Genomic DNA, 15,155 nt, shown 5'->3' on the forward strand with positions numbered 1-15,155 from the left:
CAGACCTTGTGGCAGGGTGCCGTGGCTGTGGGGCACAAACCTGACCAGGTCTATCCTGGCACTGGGCTGGTGAGCTGGCCATGCCAGTGCCAAGGGTGTGCATGTGAGAGTGCCTGGAGTGCTTCCAGGCTGGCATTGGACCCTTGGGAAAAGCAGGCACTGTAGCCTGGGGCTCTGTCCTGCTGTCCCCTATGGAAGGTGTAGAGAAATCAGAGCCAGCCTCTCTGTGGAGGCAGGTAGGGACAGGGGGAGAAGCCATGGCCAGCTGCTCTAAGGTAGTTGTCACGGGGTAGGAGGAAGGTGTCTTCCCATGGCAGTGGTCAGACCATCAACTGGTTGTCATGGCTCCTCTCTTGGAGGCAGTCAGACCTCAGCCCACCACAGCCTTGAGCATCCCTGTCTGCTGGGGGTGCTCAGAGTGGGGCTCCCAGCTCCTTCCCCATCCTGGCTGTGCTGAGATGAGGTGTGCTGAGAGCCACCATGTCCCTCCCAGTCCTAGCTGGCAATGCCTGACCTGGCTTCTCCTGATCCCCATCTGTGTCCCCACCATGGAGCAGCACCAGGGCAACACTTTGGTTGCTATGGGACTGATGTCCCCATGGATAGAGCCTCCTGCCATGGCTGCTGATTGGTCTATGGCACATCCCAGCCAACAGATCCACATCTTATGCCTGGGCAGAGGTGCAGCCTCAAGACTGGCCACGGGCTGGGATGGTGTAAGGGGCAGGGCTGTGCTCCTGTGAGGCAGGATGGTGCTCACTGGGCTGTGTCTCTCCCTGCAGGCAGCACCAATGGCCCCACATCCAGCACACATGCTCCCATCGCTGAGTCCCTGTCCTGCAGCTTCATGCCTGAGACCATGAGTGGGGGGACAACACCCCAGGGGATCGGCCCTCGCCAGCCCCTCTCAGCCCCACTGAGGAAGACCTTCAGTGACCTCGGGGCCCGCTGCTGCCAGCCACCTGCTGCCATGGATGGGACAGCCAACTCTTGTGCCAGTGCCTGCAATGGGACACAGGGCACCTCCTTACCCCCGCCCTGGAGTGCCCTGGGTTATGGGAGCCCCCCCAGCCTCACCAGTGGCCCAGGCAAGGGGCCCACCTGCACCTCGTCAGGAGGCTCCATCCCATCGCCCAGCCCAGGTTCACCCGCCGCCTCCACCTCCTTCTTCATCGCCACAGAAGAGCACGTGGGCAGCAACGGGCCCAGCTTCTTCTCCGGCCCAGTGCCTGCTTCCCCCCCCAGCTCTGGGTGCGTCCAAGAAGCAAAGGGGATTTTCTTGCCAGGAAACAGGGAGGAGCTGGAGCCAGCGGCAGGGCTGGTGCAGCTGGAGGTGGAGCGGGCAGGGTGCCGGTTCCGTGAGCGGTCACTGTCAGTGCCCACTGACTCGGGGTCTCTCTGCTCTGTGGACATCGCATATGCTGAGACCCGGCGGGGCAGCGACAACTATGCCCTGGGCTACCCCAGCGCCAGCTCTGAGGGCAGCACCAGCACCGACAACATATCACTGGGGCTGGAGCCTGAGGGGCAACGGCGGCGGCGCTCCAAGAGCATCTCCCTGAAGAAGGCCAAGAAGAAGCCCTCACCACCCACGCGCAGCGTCTCGCTGATCAAAGAGGGGCAGGACAGCAACGTGGGGCTCAGTGTGGCACTGCACAAGGATCAGCGGCCCAAGAGCCTGTGCATCCCACCAGAGCTCCAGGGCCACCGGCTAGTGCACGCTGACCCCCAGGGGAGTGCAGGGAGGGAGCCCAACAGTACAGCTGCCCCCCACCAGTGGCATGTCACGGATTGGAAGGCCAGCAGTGATCCCTACCGGTCCCTCTCTGGCTCAAGCATGACCACAGGAACCAGAGCCATTGAGTGTGCCAAGACACGGGGCAGCTCTGAGTCCCTCGTGTCCCCTTCAGTCTCCAGGGCCACGACACCCTCCCAGCTCTCCACTGAGGCAGACCTCAAGACCTCCTCTCCAGGCAGGCCCACAGGGCTGATGTCCCCATCCAGCGGATACTCCAGTCAGTCAGAGACCCCAACCCCCACTGTACCCACCTCCACCATCCTCGGGCACTCCCCGCACCAGGTGCGTGTGAGGCCACTGGTCCCAGAGAGGAAATCCTCTCTGCCCCCCACATCCCCCATGGAGAGGAGCCCCAAAGCTAGGCTGTCCTTTGACCTCCCTCTGACTCCACCCACCCACCTCGACCTCTCAGGGCTGAAGATCTCCCTGAAGGGGAAGATGAAGGTTAGCCGGCACCACTCTGACTCCACCTTTGGCACCAAGCTGGCCCAGAAGACCAGTCCCATTACACCCATCATGCCAGTGGTGACACAGTCCGACCTGCGCTCCGTCCGCCTCCGCTCCATCAGCCGCTCAGAGCCAGAGGACAACGTCGATGGCCCAGAGCACATGGAGGAGCCAGCACACATCCCCTGTCCAGGGCCAGAGAGGAAAGTGAAGCCACCCGTGGCAGAGAAGCCACCACTGGCCAGGCGCCCCCCGTGCATCCTGCCCAAAGCCCCAGTTCTGTGGGAGGAGGGTCCCCTGTCCCCCAAATCCCTGCCAGGCACTGCTGCCAAGGAGAAGGGGCTGCCACAGGATGGCTTTGTGGTGCTACGGAGAGGGGAGCTGAGGAGGAGTCTGGGGGAGCCCCACTTGTCCCTGAGCCCTGCAGGACCCCAGCAGCTCTCGCAGGGCAGCCTGGAGGAGCTGCGGCTAGAGCGGAGCAGTGCTGAGGGGGAGCGCAGGAAGGCCAAGGTGCCACCACCAGTGCCCAAAAAGCCCAGCGTGCTGTACCTGCCACTCATCCCAGCCCCGGCACAGCTGGGAGCTGACCTGCCACCCACCCCCAGCCCCATCATCACGCTGGACACTGATCCCACCTGCTGCAACCCTGATGCTGAGGGTCCACCATCCCCCACAGCTGTAGGCACAACACCTGCCAGCAAGCCCGCCTCAGAGCAAGGTGAGGGTCTCCCCATCCCTATGGTGGGATCATTCTGGGGATAGGGGTTCTCCATGCTGCACAGGGGATTCACTGCTGTATTATCATCCCTGCCCACAGGAAGCTCAGCAGAGGCCAGCACGGAGGAGAAGAGCTTTGCCAGCGACAAGACGGCAGAGTCCATAGTGGAGGAGGATGATGAGGTGTTCATGACGTCCCGCACTACAGAGGATCTCTTCACAGTGATCCACAGGTAAGGCTGGTGCATGCACTGGAGGGCACAGCCCCTGCACCCACTGTCATAGCACTGGGTGCAGTGTTGTCCCCCCCCTTCACAACACCTCCATTTTCCATGCTGGGGCCAATAGTCATCCTTGGGGACAGCCCAGTTGCTACTGCCTTGAGCCGAGTGTGACCAGGCTAGGCCACCAGCTTGCAGGAAGGGTCCAGATTGGTCCTACCTGCCAGGAGCACCACCTGCCATGGTCATGTTGTTACATTCCCCAGCTGAGTAGGCACAGCCAGTGCTGGGCACTACCATGCCCCTCACTCTGGGACCTCACCCCAGCCTTGGGCTGCTCCCACCCATGTCCCTTTGGTGCCTAGGTCAAAGAGGAAGGTCTTGGGTCGGAAAGAGCCTGGTGACACCTTCAGCGGCCGACCCACATCCCACTCACCCGTAAAGACTTCAGGCTCCCCAAGTGGTGAGTTCCCCGCAGCAGTGGGCAGCAGTGGGAAATCTTCCAGCAGGAATGAGGATTTTAAAGCCTTGCTCCAGAAGAAGAGCAGCAGAACCAGCCCTGGTACTCGGCCATCTGCTGCTGAACTGCTCAAGACCACGAACCCACTGGCCCGGAGGGTCATCACAGAGTTTGCCCCTGAGCTGGACAGTGCAAACAGCCCCAAAAGCCAGCCCTGACCACGCAGGGGCCCCTCCAGTCGGAGGGGTGGCGATGGCTGCAGAAGGAGCACTGCTGCAAAGAGCTGTTGTGGCTGCTGGGGAGCCCCTGTATCCTGCTAGGGGGTTCTTCTGCTTTTGTTCCTTACTTGGAGAGCTGCTGGCAGAGAGGCAGTGACTAGAGCCCAAGCCCTCATGACTCCAGGCCCTTCCCAGGAGGGAAGTAGCTGGGACTGGCCCTGGCTGAGCCAGCTCCTGGGATTGAAGGCACCTGCCCAGGAAGCAGAACAGGATCACAGACCCCGGCGTAGTCCCATGCCCACAGCAAAGCAGCTTGAGACTCTTTGGTCCCTTCGGCATGTGGTACTTCAAATAGCTTTTCTAATGCACAGTGGTGGTGATGTTTGATTCTCTTCCCTTTGACATTGTACCTTGAGTTTCCCATGCAGAGATCCCCTGGTTGAATTCAGCTGGACACACAGATGCACTTTGGGAAGACGCCACGGGTTCGGCTGGATCTGCGGTCACTTTTGAAGAGTCACAGGAGGCTCCCTGTCATTGCCCTGAGCATCCTCCCTGCCCCACGGGGAACTGGCACCCGGCGTCCGCAGCCAGCGCCACCACCTCAAGCCAAACCCCCGTCCCTTGAAAGCCCCCAAAATGCTGCATTTTGGAGCTCCTCAGCTCTCAGTCCAAAAACAAACCCCAGAGTTGCCTCCACTGCCAGCCCCACCGGCCTCACTGCACAGGCAGTCTGGCAGCCACCGCACTCCATGCCAGCCCTGGCGCTGGGGGTCCTGCCGACTGCTGCCAACTGGGGTAATGGGGGTGCTGTGCCATGGGAAGGAAGTGGGAAGGAAGCTCATCCCCAGCTCTGCCTCGTGCATCTCCCTGATGGACCCTGCAACAGTTTCTCCTGCTGCCCTGGCCACCAGAGCTCCTGGGGTGCCACTGAGACGGTGGCTGGAATCCAGATGGCCATCACCTGAGCCACCTCCTCAGTGACTCCTGGGGTGTCCCTGGGGTTGCCCACTGCTCACCACCTCCCCAGTGACTCCTAGGGTTCTTCCAGGGTTACCCACCAGTCACCCATGCCCACTGGCTACCAGGGAGCTGATCAAGGCCGAGTGGGACACACACCATCAGGGCATGAACAGGACCATGGAGGAAAGTTTGCACGTCCCTGGATGGGATTTGTCCCTTTCACTCCCATCTGCTTCTTCCTGGCCTGGTTCTAGCATGGGAGCCCCAGCTGCCAGTAACAGAGGCCGTGGTGCAGGGCTCCAGGGCAGGGCAGGGAGGAAACACAAGCTCCGAGCACCAGCGCCGCAAGGCACCCAGAGAAACAGGAAGGGCCAGGCCATGGCTCACAAGGAAGCACGGTGTTTAGGGAAATTTCCGCTTTATTTCTTGATGTATTTCCACACCCTCCAGCCCTCCTGAGCTGGGGGGGAGCAGTGCAGTGGGTCCAGGCAGCAGCAGGGCACCACAGCAGTGCTTCAGCTGCCCCTCCAAGGGGCCTGGGCTGCTCTGGGGGATCTCTGCCCCACCAGGAGCTCTGCACCCCCACAGAGCACAGCCTGGGCAGAGACCTCCCCATCCTTGTCACCACCCTGAATCTGATCCCAGTGAGGCTCCATTTGGTTCCCCTCTCCTCCCTCCCGGTACTCACCCATCACTCCCTTTCCTCTCTCGGGCCTGCAGATTTAAGCCTGTAATTAAGACCCAGGCTGAGAAACTCAGGAAAAAAAGAAACAAAAAAAAAAAAAAAAAAAAGAATGTCCACATTTCACCCCCATCCTGTGGCCCCAGCCAGTAGCAGGGCTCCGGCATGGGACGGGGCCACGGCACAGCTTGGGAAGCTCTGGGGACAGGTACATTTTGCACATGACTGCTCAGGAAATAGGGGACAGAGCCAGCAAACGGGGCTGGGGGCAAGCATGGGGCAGGGATGCCCCTGCAACACCCCCAGCACCACTGGCAGCTGGAGCGGCCAGCACTGCCAGAGGGAAATGTCCACGTGGGCCAGAGGTCAACTGTGGAACAGAGATTGGCCATGGAATGGAGATCCTCATTTCCCTAGCTGGGGGAACAGGCTCTTCCTGGGGCTCTTCCTGGTGCTCTTCCTGGCTGAGTGCTTGTCCCTGGCCGCTTAATCCCTGCTCCCTCTGGCAGCTGCTGTTCCACTGGGAAGGCAGTGGAGTCGTGGGAAGAGCCCAGGGAGCAGGACAGCACTGCCCCGGGGTGGGGGCCGCCACGGTGCCAACTACGGAATGCTGTATTTTTTATCTTGCCAGCTTGGTAAAGTGCTCCCTGCTGCCCGCCTGTGGCTGTGCCTGTGCTTCTTTGAGCCGTGGAGGGACCGGTGCTGGGGGGGTAGGCACTCCCTGACACCCCCAGGTGTTTCTAGGGGACCCCGGCCCCATCAGCTGGGGCCTTTCACAGCGTCTGCCATGCACCTGTGTGTCCCCAGCGGCTGGGGAGCACAGGGACACTGTGAGGTGTCAGGGACAGCCCCGACTGGGCACTGGGGACAGGCCGGAGCACGGGCCGGGGATGGTGTGAGGGGCTGGGGATGGATGAGAGGGACAGGGACAGCCCGGGGGAACTGCTAGGGTCAGCCCTTGTTCTGGGAGGGAGCTGGGGATAGCGCTGGGCACTGGGTACAGGCCAGGGAGAGGACTGGAGGTGGCGAGGAGTGGACTGGGGGTGGGCTTGGCATCCTGAGGCAGATGGGGCGGATGAGGGGGACAGCCCAGAATGTTGGGGACAGCCCTGGGCGGGGGCTGGATACGGCCATGGATGCCGAGCCCAGTGGCTCCAGGCACCGCCGGGCGGGCACTGCCCCGTATCCCGCAGCCCCCGCTAGTCTCGGCACACACTACAGCTCCATTCAGGCGCGACGCGGGCAGCCGGGGGGCCTCGGTGCGGCGCTGGGCCGGGGCGGAGCTGGGCCGGGGCAGGGGCGGCTCCATCCCGGCGCGGCGTGGGCAGCCCGGGGGCCTCACCGCGGCAAGATGGCGCCAAAAGGGAAAGCCGGCGGCAAAGCCGGCGGCAAAGCCGGCAAGGGTGAGCGGGGCTGGGCGGCACCGGGACCGGCCGGGCGGGTGCCCGGGGGCGGCACCGGGACCGGTCGGGCGCGGGACAAGGGGCCGGGGGGGCCGAGCCGGTCTCAGAGCCCGGCAGGAGCGGCGGGGACCGGGCCGTTCTCAGGGCGCTCCGTCCACAGGAGGCGACAGCGGCGGCGGCAGCAGCGAGGGCAAAGCGCAGGGCCCGAAGGGAGGCGGCAGCGCCGTCAAGGTGAGCGCGGTGGGCGGTGAAGACCAGGAGAGTGCGGGTTCTCCACTCCTCCCCATCACCTGGAGGCTCGTCCGCCCACCGGCCCCCCTCGCGTTAGCCCCGCGTCCCTCCCCGCCAGGTTAGGCACATCCTCTGCGAGAAGCACGGACGGGCCATGGAGGCTATGGAGAAACTGAAATCCGGGCAGCGCTTTAGCGAGGTGGCGGCACAGTACAGCGAGGACAAGGCCAGGCAAGGGGTGGGTACTGCACCCGGGACAGGGCAGTGGGGCCGGACAGCGGCTGCAGGAGCCTGGTTCCTGCTTGTCACCACTGTCTGCACGGACCTGTCCCACGGCCACATCACCCACCCTCCCTACACTGGGAGTCTGAAAGTTTACCCCGACGGTCCCTTCCTGCAGGGAGACCTGGGCTGGATGACCAGAGGCTCCATGGTGGGACCATTCCAGGAGGCTGCATTTGCCCTGCCTGTGAGCAGCATGGACAAGCCCGTGTACACCGACCCTCCTGTCAAGACCAAATTCGGTTACCACATTATCATGGTGGAAGGCAGAAAATAAAATGTGAATGACCATGATGACCTTGTTGACTGCTTGAATCCTGAGTCCCAGTCACCTTGGCCTTGGAGCAAGTCAGGCACAACCAGCAACATGCCTGGAGGCAGCTGGCTGTCCCTGCCCCTGTGCTGGCAGAGCAGGGCCCTGCCTGGAGAGGTAAAGTGTCCCTGGGAATGGTGAAACGAGCCTTTTACAGCTGTTGAAATCTCTGTTGTCTGGCAGGCCAGCCCTGTACTTCTCCCACTGTAGAGATAATGGTCTGTCAGTGGAATGAGGTGCCCAGGCTTTTTTATCTGCAAACAGAAATGATGCAGAAAGGGACAGAGGAGTTGCCAGGTCATGGTCTCCATCTCCATCCTCCCCAGGAGGGTGCAGACAGCTCCCATGATGCAGCTTGTGCTCCAGGGCTATAGGACAGTCCCTTCAGTGGAGGGTGGGTAACACTGAAGCTGGGTCAGTCCAGGCAGGGAAGGGGGCTGAGGGCAGGAAGGAATGAAGTGCTCTCCTGAGCACAGACTCACCTGTTCCTAAAGGTCCACCTTGCCCACTCAAAGCTGGGGGAAGAAATTGGATAACTCAGGTTTGAATAAGAAAAAAGCTACTAAACGCTTGGGTGCTGCTTCCTGTGCTCCCCTGTACTGTGGGGTGTGCAAGTGAAGCAGCCCAGCAGGTTCCTGCCATCTCATGGATCCATCCCAGAGCCATGATCTCCTTCCTGCCCACAGAGCCCCGAAACCAGCCACAGCTCCAGCAACAGGCACCAGCTTTGTTTACAGGTGAGCACTATGCACAGAACTTGGAGATGAGGAGGAAACATCATAGAACAAAAGGCTCTTCCCAGGATTCCACAGGAGGAAGAGGTGAGCTGAAACCAGGCAGGTCCTTCCCTCCCTTTTCAGGGTGTTGGTTTTCCTGAGTATGGAAAGCTCAGAGATGTACACGAATGGCTTGCTCTGGAGGGCAGACAGGCTTCCCAGAGCAGACACTGCCCGATTTAATGGTGCTCTATCAATAAACCATTGTTTCCAGGCTACCAGGGCTCTGTTCTCTCTATTGCCAAAAGCCCGTTGGCACAACTCCTGCACCAGCAAAATTAGTGTCTGTTTGCTATGGCTCCTAATACAAAGTACTCTTCCAAACTGCACAGCTCAGCCAGATGCGGTGTCCTGTGCTACGGTGTAGTATTGCAGAAGGCAGCATGCTATGGCACAAGGAAACATGCAAGTCTGCTGCTGGGCTGTCACCAGGTGAGACTGGCAGGAGCCAGTCCCAGAGATGAGCACACCAGACCAAGGTTGTATCAGTGAGCGACAGAGGGACAGGCCAGGGAGCCAGAAAGTCACTCAAAGCCAGAACCAGGAACTTTTTAGCTGCTGGTTTGTGGGACTGAGGCACCCTCAGCCAATTTGCTAACACTGAGCTGTGTGGTGTGGTCACACACTAGAGGGGAGGGATGGATCCAGAGGGACCTGCACAGGCTGGAGAAGTGGGACCATGTAAAACTCAGGAGGTTCAAGAAAGCAAAGTACAAGGTCCTACACTTGGCTAAGGGCAATGGCAAGCACAGCTGCAGATTGGGCAGAGAAGGGCTTGGGGGTGATGGTTGATGAAAAACTCACCATGAGCCAGCAGTGAGCACTCCCAGCCCAGAAACTCCCCATGTCCTGGGCTGCATCCATAGGAACATGGGCAGTAGGTGAGGAAGGGGATTCTCCTCCTCTGCTCTCCTGAGACTCTGCCTGGAGTTCTGCACACAGTTCTGGGGCCCCCAACATAAGAAGGACATGGAGCTGTTGGAGCAAGTCCAGAAGAGGCCATGAAGTTGAATGGGGGACTGGAGCACCTCCCCTGTGAAAAAAGGCTGAGAGGGTCGGTGCTGTTAAGGCTCTTCAGCCTGGGGAAGGTTGTGTGGACACCTCACCACATTGCAGTGTCTGAAGGGACCTACAGGGAAGCCAGAGAGGGACTCTTCATCCAGAACTGGAATGACAAAATAAGGAGTAATGGGTTCAGGCCAACAGAGGGGTTAGAAGAGATAATGGGAAGGAATTCTGTGAGGCTCATAAAACATTAGCAACCAGTTGCCCAGAGAAGCTCTGGCTGTCCCATCCCTGGAAGTGTTCAAGGCCACGTTGACCTGGTTGCTCCAGGCTTGAAGCAACCTGGTCTAGCAGAAGGTGTCCCTGCCTGTGGCAGGGGTTGGAACTGGAACATCTTTAAGGTCCCTCCGAACCCAAACCATTCCATGATTCTATGAACCTCAAACCCTCTTCATAGCTCCATCCTGCCTCCAGGACCAGAGCGAAAGATTTAATCTAACACAGCTCAGTTGTATGTGGGGAGATGGTTACAGGATTTCCTTACCAAAAAAAGTAGTTAAACCCAGTTTTTCCCCCCACGTCCTGATACTTTTGGGCAAGAATAAGCTTCACTGTCCAGAGGGAAAGGGGAGTAGGGGGTGGGAGGGGGACAAAGAAGGCCAGCCTAGAGCCTCCTTTGAAGTCCTTAGCTCCTTCAGCAGCACTAAAGGGTTTGAGGCTTTCAGCACCTTTCAGCAGTGGAGGTCTAATTGTGTTTCACTCCCACAGCCCCTCCACACACACACACCTGGCAGGGGCCTTAGAAGGGCTCCTGCACTACCTGGAGCCAGGCAGATGCTGTGCTGGCCTCCACTGCTCTACTACCTCCACTGCTTGGAGAAATTAGAGCAGCAAACATATTTTAAATCTAAGCTGCTCCACAGCCAATCCGTTCTCAAACCACCTTACAACCAGGTTGCAGGAGCTGTTGCCCCCTTTGCACCAGCATTCAGCTCACCCATATGGTGGGTGACCTTCAGGCACCCAAATTGGCTTATTTAAAGCCCAGACGAGAGGAACCACAGCAGCCCAAGGCTGGGTTGTGCAGTGGCCATGGGACCTCACTGTCCCCATCTTCTCAGGGGAGAGGAGCAACAGAACCTGGAAGGTAGAAAGGTGAAGCTAGGGCTGCCAGCATGGAGAGAGGTTTAGACATCAACACCACACTTTTTTTTATTAAATAATCAGACAGGAACATGAACCATTTTCACCTTTGTAAGCTCACTCCACAGTGAAGTTCCCTCCCCAGCATCCAACACCTGGACATTTGGACTGTTTCCTCAAGCAGGAGGTGCCGAATTTGCTCAGTCACACGAGTATCAGGCAGACATCAGCCTGGAGGTGGCTCAGGGATCTCAGGGCCATGGTGCAGACGTGTTAACAAGGAACAGCCAGACTCTGTTCGCAGAGCCACATATGTCACTTCTGGGCCAGCTGTCTGTACAAGTTCAGAGTCAGAAGCACAACTTCAGGATCTCCACTTTTTATGTCAAGGGCTTGCTCGAAGCAGTCCAATGCCTCCTGGAGTTTTCCATCATTCTGAAGTTTCTTCCCACTATGTACCAAGGTGTCATAATCTCCTGCAGCAGGAGACAAGCTCTGCCCAGTGCCCTTTTCAGAGCTGCTTTCCTGGGTGAAGTAGTCAATCTGCTCACCCAACTCGAGCTCATTGTCACCTGTGGATTCTTCCTGAGATGACTCTGTTTCCTCTGCATCAGAGAGCCTACTTTGAGGCTTGGACTGGTCAGATTCCACACTGTCTGTGTGGGAGGACTCTTCACCTGTATCAAGTGTTTCTCCAGCAGATTCTTCTTCAGGCTCAGCAGATTCCTCAGGGCACTCCTCAGCTTCTTCTTCCACAAGCTTGTCTTGCACCTCATCACTGTCATCATCGTCTTCTTCATCAGTGGTTCCCATGATTTCCCCAATATCCTCCACCTCATCTACCAACCTGCTGATGAATGAGCACCTGGAAGCATTAGACCTGTTACAACTGTTATTTAGTTGGGGAGAAAAGATGACTTTAGGTCTACTACTGTCACATTTAGGGGTGGAAGCACTAATTCCTTCTGGAAGCTGTGGCTGAGGGCTGTCCAAGGGAGAGGAGAGCACTTGTTCAGGCTGCTCTTCACTCTCGCTGTCTGAAGCAATTCTGTTTAGGCGTTTCTTCCTACAAAAAGTTAAGAGACCACTACTTTCCTCCAATGCTTCATTCCCTTGCAGGGAGGCATTTGGCTCTTCTTCAGCTGTGGGACAGGGTTTGCTGTGGCTACTGGTCTCACTTGGCCAAGTTTTGTTTGGAGATTTACACAAGCTTTCTGCCTGGAGTTGTAAGCTCTCCTCAGGGTGTTCCACTGCTCCTTTTCTGTTTGAGGCATCCTGCCATCCCTCTTCAGACTCTTCCAAGACCAGCTGCAAGTTATCTTGATCCTGGAGGGAAGGAGCAGATGTACCCTTCAAGCTGTCTTCCAACACACAAGACTCGTAGAGCTCAGCATGGATTTCTGGTGCTACATTTGGTAAACTCACCACTGCAGAAGTAGAAAGCTGCTTAGGACCATTGTTCTGCTCTGTCCCCAGGGCAGTGTGTGGGTCAAGTACCTGAACTGACAATTCTGTATCCCTTGTAGGATCATCAGCCATGCCAGAGTCAGAGAAATGCTGACAATGCCCAGACAGGTCATTCCTTGCCTCAGCCGAGCTGTCTGAATGTACATGGGAATGCTGTTTCTCTTGGAGGTTCTGAGTCTCCTTCTCAAATGCAGGAGATGATGGTATAATGCTGGATTCAGGATTTTGCTCAGATTCTTGTATATCAGATTGTTCTGCTGTCTTTCTGGTATTGAGCACGTCTTTCTCCCTACTGGACACATCTTGTGCCAGTTTCTCTTCATCCAAGTCACCAATACTCATAGTTGCCATTTTGGAGCTGACATCAAGCACCTGAGGCTCCTCATCCTCTGTAAGGTCAATAACTTTGTCTTTTTCAGGTGTATCAGGTACTGGTGGTGAAACAAAGTTATTTTTGTTGTTCAGCCCTGGAGACAACTTCTTTGGCCCAGAAACAAATCCCGGTGGTCTTTGCCACTTCTCTTCACATGCATTTCTGATCCCCTCCATCCTCTGATCTCTGAGCTGGGACTCCAGCTGGACCAGTTCGTGGGCTTTCTGTACCCTCTGCTGGATGTACTGATGGGCTTCCTCATTCTCCACCTGCTCCTCATGAGCCACCTCCCTTGTGTAGATCAGGTCATGGTCGGAAATGCCAAACATTGCCAGAGAATGCAGGTAAGCAAGGTGCTCATCTAGCTGCAGGTCAGACTTCCTTTGCATGGCATGCAGGGACTGTAGCTGGATCTGAGTTGCAGACGTCTGAGTATCTTCCAATGTGAAGAGCTCCCTTAGTTCCTGTTTGGAAAAATAACGGAACGGGTTCTTCTTGTCACCGGTGGTCTGTCTGATTAACGAGTCCTTGAATACCTGCCGCCTGTATATCTTCTCTTCTACGGTGCCACAGGTGATCAGTCTGTAAATCACTACATTCTCTTTTTGCCCAATCCTGTAAGCTCTGTCCACAGCCTGAGCATCAGTTGCTGGATTCCAGCTGGGATCAAAGATCACCACTCGGCTGGCTGCTGTTAAGGTTATGCCAACACCCCCGACCTGAGTGGTAAGCAGGAAGACAGAGTAGTCCGTATTGCTCTGGAAGGCATTGATGCGCCTCTCCCGTTCTGACAGGTGGGTCACTGTGCCATCAATGCGAAGGATCTGGAATTGTCTGCAAGACAGGACAAGCTCTATGATATCCAGCATCTTCCTCGACTGCGAGAACACCAGTGTTCGGTGTCCCTCTTCTCTCAGCCGTTCCAGGAGTCCCACAAGGAACTGCATCTTCCCAGACTCCTGGATCACAGTCTCATGAGAGAGATGATCTATTTTATTCATGCCTGAAAGCATACCTGCTTCACTCATGTAATCCTGCTCAAAACCCTCCTGTTCTTCCAAGCCCAGCTGGATACAGGCTCTCGCAGACAGAAGCCTAGGGTGGTCACAGAGCTTCTTCAGGACCGTCAGCTCAGCCAAAGGCGATCGAGTCGTCATCAGCACTTCCTTCACGTGATCCAGGCAGAGAAAGTTCCTGTAGATTTCTTCTTGCACTGGTGACAGGTACACCCACACAACAAAGTCATTTTTCCTAGTGAGAGATGGCATAACAGGAGCCTTGTTCTCACTTGAGTCCTCAGGATGAGGAGCATCCACTTTATCAGCGTGACAGTTTTTGATGTCTTCTTTGGTCCTTCTGAGGAAATAGGGCTTTATAATGGCCATGAGATTCTCAGATATCTTTAGTCCCAGTGCTTTCTCACCTGGAGTTGCATCCTTCTCCCTCGCCCTGGTAATGGGATTCTCATATTCCATTTTAAAAGTTTTGACTGTTCCCAGGAGGGAGCCTTGGCAGGCAAAGTCAAACAAGGACCACATTTCCTGCAAGTTGTTCTGCACAGGGGTGCCCGTGAGCAGGACACGGTGCTGGGCTGGGATTGCGTACACACACTTGGTTGTCTTGTTTGATGGGCACTTGATCTTATGTGCCTCGTCAAGAATGACATAGTCCCAGACAAACTCCTGCTCGTGGCGGCTAGCCAGCTGTTTCCAATTGTTAATGAGCATCTGGTAGCTCGTGATGATGATGCCATTCTTCCTCTGGACCCTCTCCAGGTTCCTGGCACGCTCTGTCTTGCTGGTGCCATGGAACTCCTTGACGCGTAAGCCAGGGGTCCATCGAGCAAACTCAGCCAGCCAGCTGCTGACCAGGGTGGTGGGCATGATGAGCAGGACATGCTGGATTAGCTCGGCGTCAAACATACCCGAGAGGAAGGCAATCACCTGAATGGTCTTGCCCAGGCCCATGTCATCAGCCAGGATGCCACCAGGCTTGCCGTCCCGGTGCAGGCGGTACAGGAATGCAACGCCTTCCCGCTGGTGCTGGAACAGTTTCCTGTGCATCTCCCCGTAGAGCAGCAGGCCGCTGCCGCACACGTCCACGAAGTCCTCATCCTCCTCCTCCTCCTGCTGTTCCTGCTGGGCCGCCGCCAGCGCCTCCTCCACCCGCTGTATGCGGCCCCGCAGCTTCTCACTGGGACGGATAGCAGCCGCCAGCCGGAACAGCCGCAGCGCCTCTTCCAGGTCCCCGTCGCCCGCCGCCGCCTTCGCGCTGGTCACGAGCCTGCGGGAGTCACCATGAGCACCGGGCGGCCAGGCCCGGGCTGCACCCGGGAGGACTGGCCCGCCACAGCCACCCCAGGCCCAGTCCGCCCGCACCCCCCTTCCCAAATCAATCTCCTGGCCGCTCAGCCCCGTCCCCGCTCACCCCCGATACTGCTCCTCTTCTTCCTCCGCCGCCGCTGCTTCTCCCAGCCCCGGGGCGGCCATGGCACCCGCGCTGCCGCCCTGCGCTTCAAACCCGGCCCTTCCCGTCCTGCACCGCGCCGCACAGAAATCGGCAGCTCCCGCAGCCAGTCAGCGCCGGGGACGGGAAAGAGGGGCGGTGCCGAGCGCTGCACCTCCTCCCAGGTTGGGGGGACACCGGGATCGGCGCC

General features: G+C 57.8%; 3 protein-coding genes across 7 annotated transcripts in view; 2 read left to right on the forward strand and 1 right to left on the reverse strand.

The window, feature by feature from the left end:
• Nucleotides 1-6,165, forward strand: part of NHSL2 (NHS like 2) — a 29,403-nt gene extending 23,238 nt beyond the window's left edge. For all 4 annotated transcript variants that reach the window (XM_085060797.1, XM_085060800.1, XM_085060799.1 and 1 more), the window contains exons 6-8: nucleotides 783-2,963; nucleotides 3,063-3,195; nucleotides 3,549-6,165. In XM_085060797.1, the coding sequence (XP_084916923.1) occupies nucleotides 783-2,963; nucleotides 3,063-3,195; nucleotides 3,549-3,861 (2,627 nt within the window). In that variant the 3' untranslated portion in view covers nucleotides 3,862-6,165. The remainder of the gene's footprint in view (nucleotides 1-782; nucleotides 2,964-3,062; nucleotides 3,196-3,548) is intronic.
• Nucleotides 6,166-6,770: 605 nt separating this feature from the next.
• Nucleotides 6,771-7,716, forward strand: PIN4 (peptidylprolyl cis/trans isomerase, NIMA-interacting 4). Its single transcript, XM_085060845.1, has 4 exons — nucleotides 6,771-6,909; nucleotides 7,070-7,140; nucleotides 7,259-7,378; nucleotides 7,541-7,716. The coding sequence occupies exons 1-4, from the start codon at nucleotides 6,858-6,860 to the stop codon at nucleotides 7,697-7,699; spliced, it is 402 nt and encodes a 133-aa protein (XP_084916971.1). The 5' UTR covers nucleotides 6,771-6,857; the 3' UTR covers nucleotides 7,700-7,716.
• Nucleotides 7,717-10,702: 2,986 nt separating this feature from the next.
• On the reverse strand, nucleotides 10,703-15,132 carry ERCC6L (ERCC excision repair 6 like, spindle assembly checkpoint helicase). Of its 2 annotated transcripts, XM_085060791.1 has the most exons (3): nucleotides 14,927-15,132; nucleotides 12,085-14,782; nucleotides 10,703-11,985 (listed from the first exon to the last, which is right to left on the reverse strand). In XM_085060791.1, the coding sequence occupies exons 1-3, from the start codon at nucleotides 14,986-14,988 to the stop codon at nucleotides 10,975-10,977; spliced, it is 3,771 nt and encodes a 1,256-aa protein (XP_084916917.1). In that variant the 5' UTR covers nucleotides 14,989-15,132; the 3' UTR covers nucleotides 10,703-10,974. The 2 variants fall into 2 exon arrangements, with proteins under 2 accessions (XP_084916917.1, XP_084916916.1); XM_085060790.1 differs by having other exon boundaries at nucleotides 10,703-14,782.
• Nucleotides 15,133-15,155: the final 23 nt, after the last annotated feature.

This window comes from Lichenostomus cassidix, chromosome 4A (genome assembly GCF_008360975.1).
Source record: "Lichenostomus cassidix isolate B80296 chromosome 4A, HeHo_3.0, whole genome shotgun sequence".
In the NCBI taxonomy this organism is placed as follows: Eukaryota; Metazoa; Chordata; class Aves; order Passeriformes; family Meliphagidae; genus Lichenostomus; species Lichenostomus cassidix.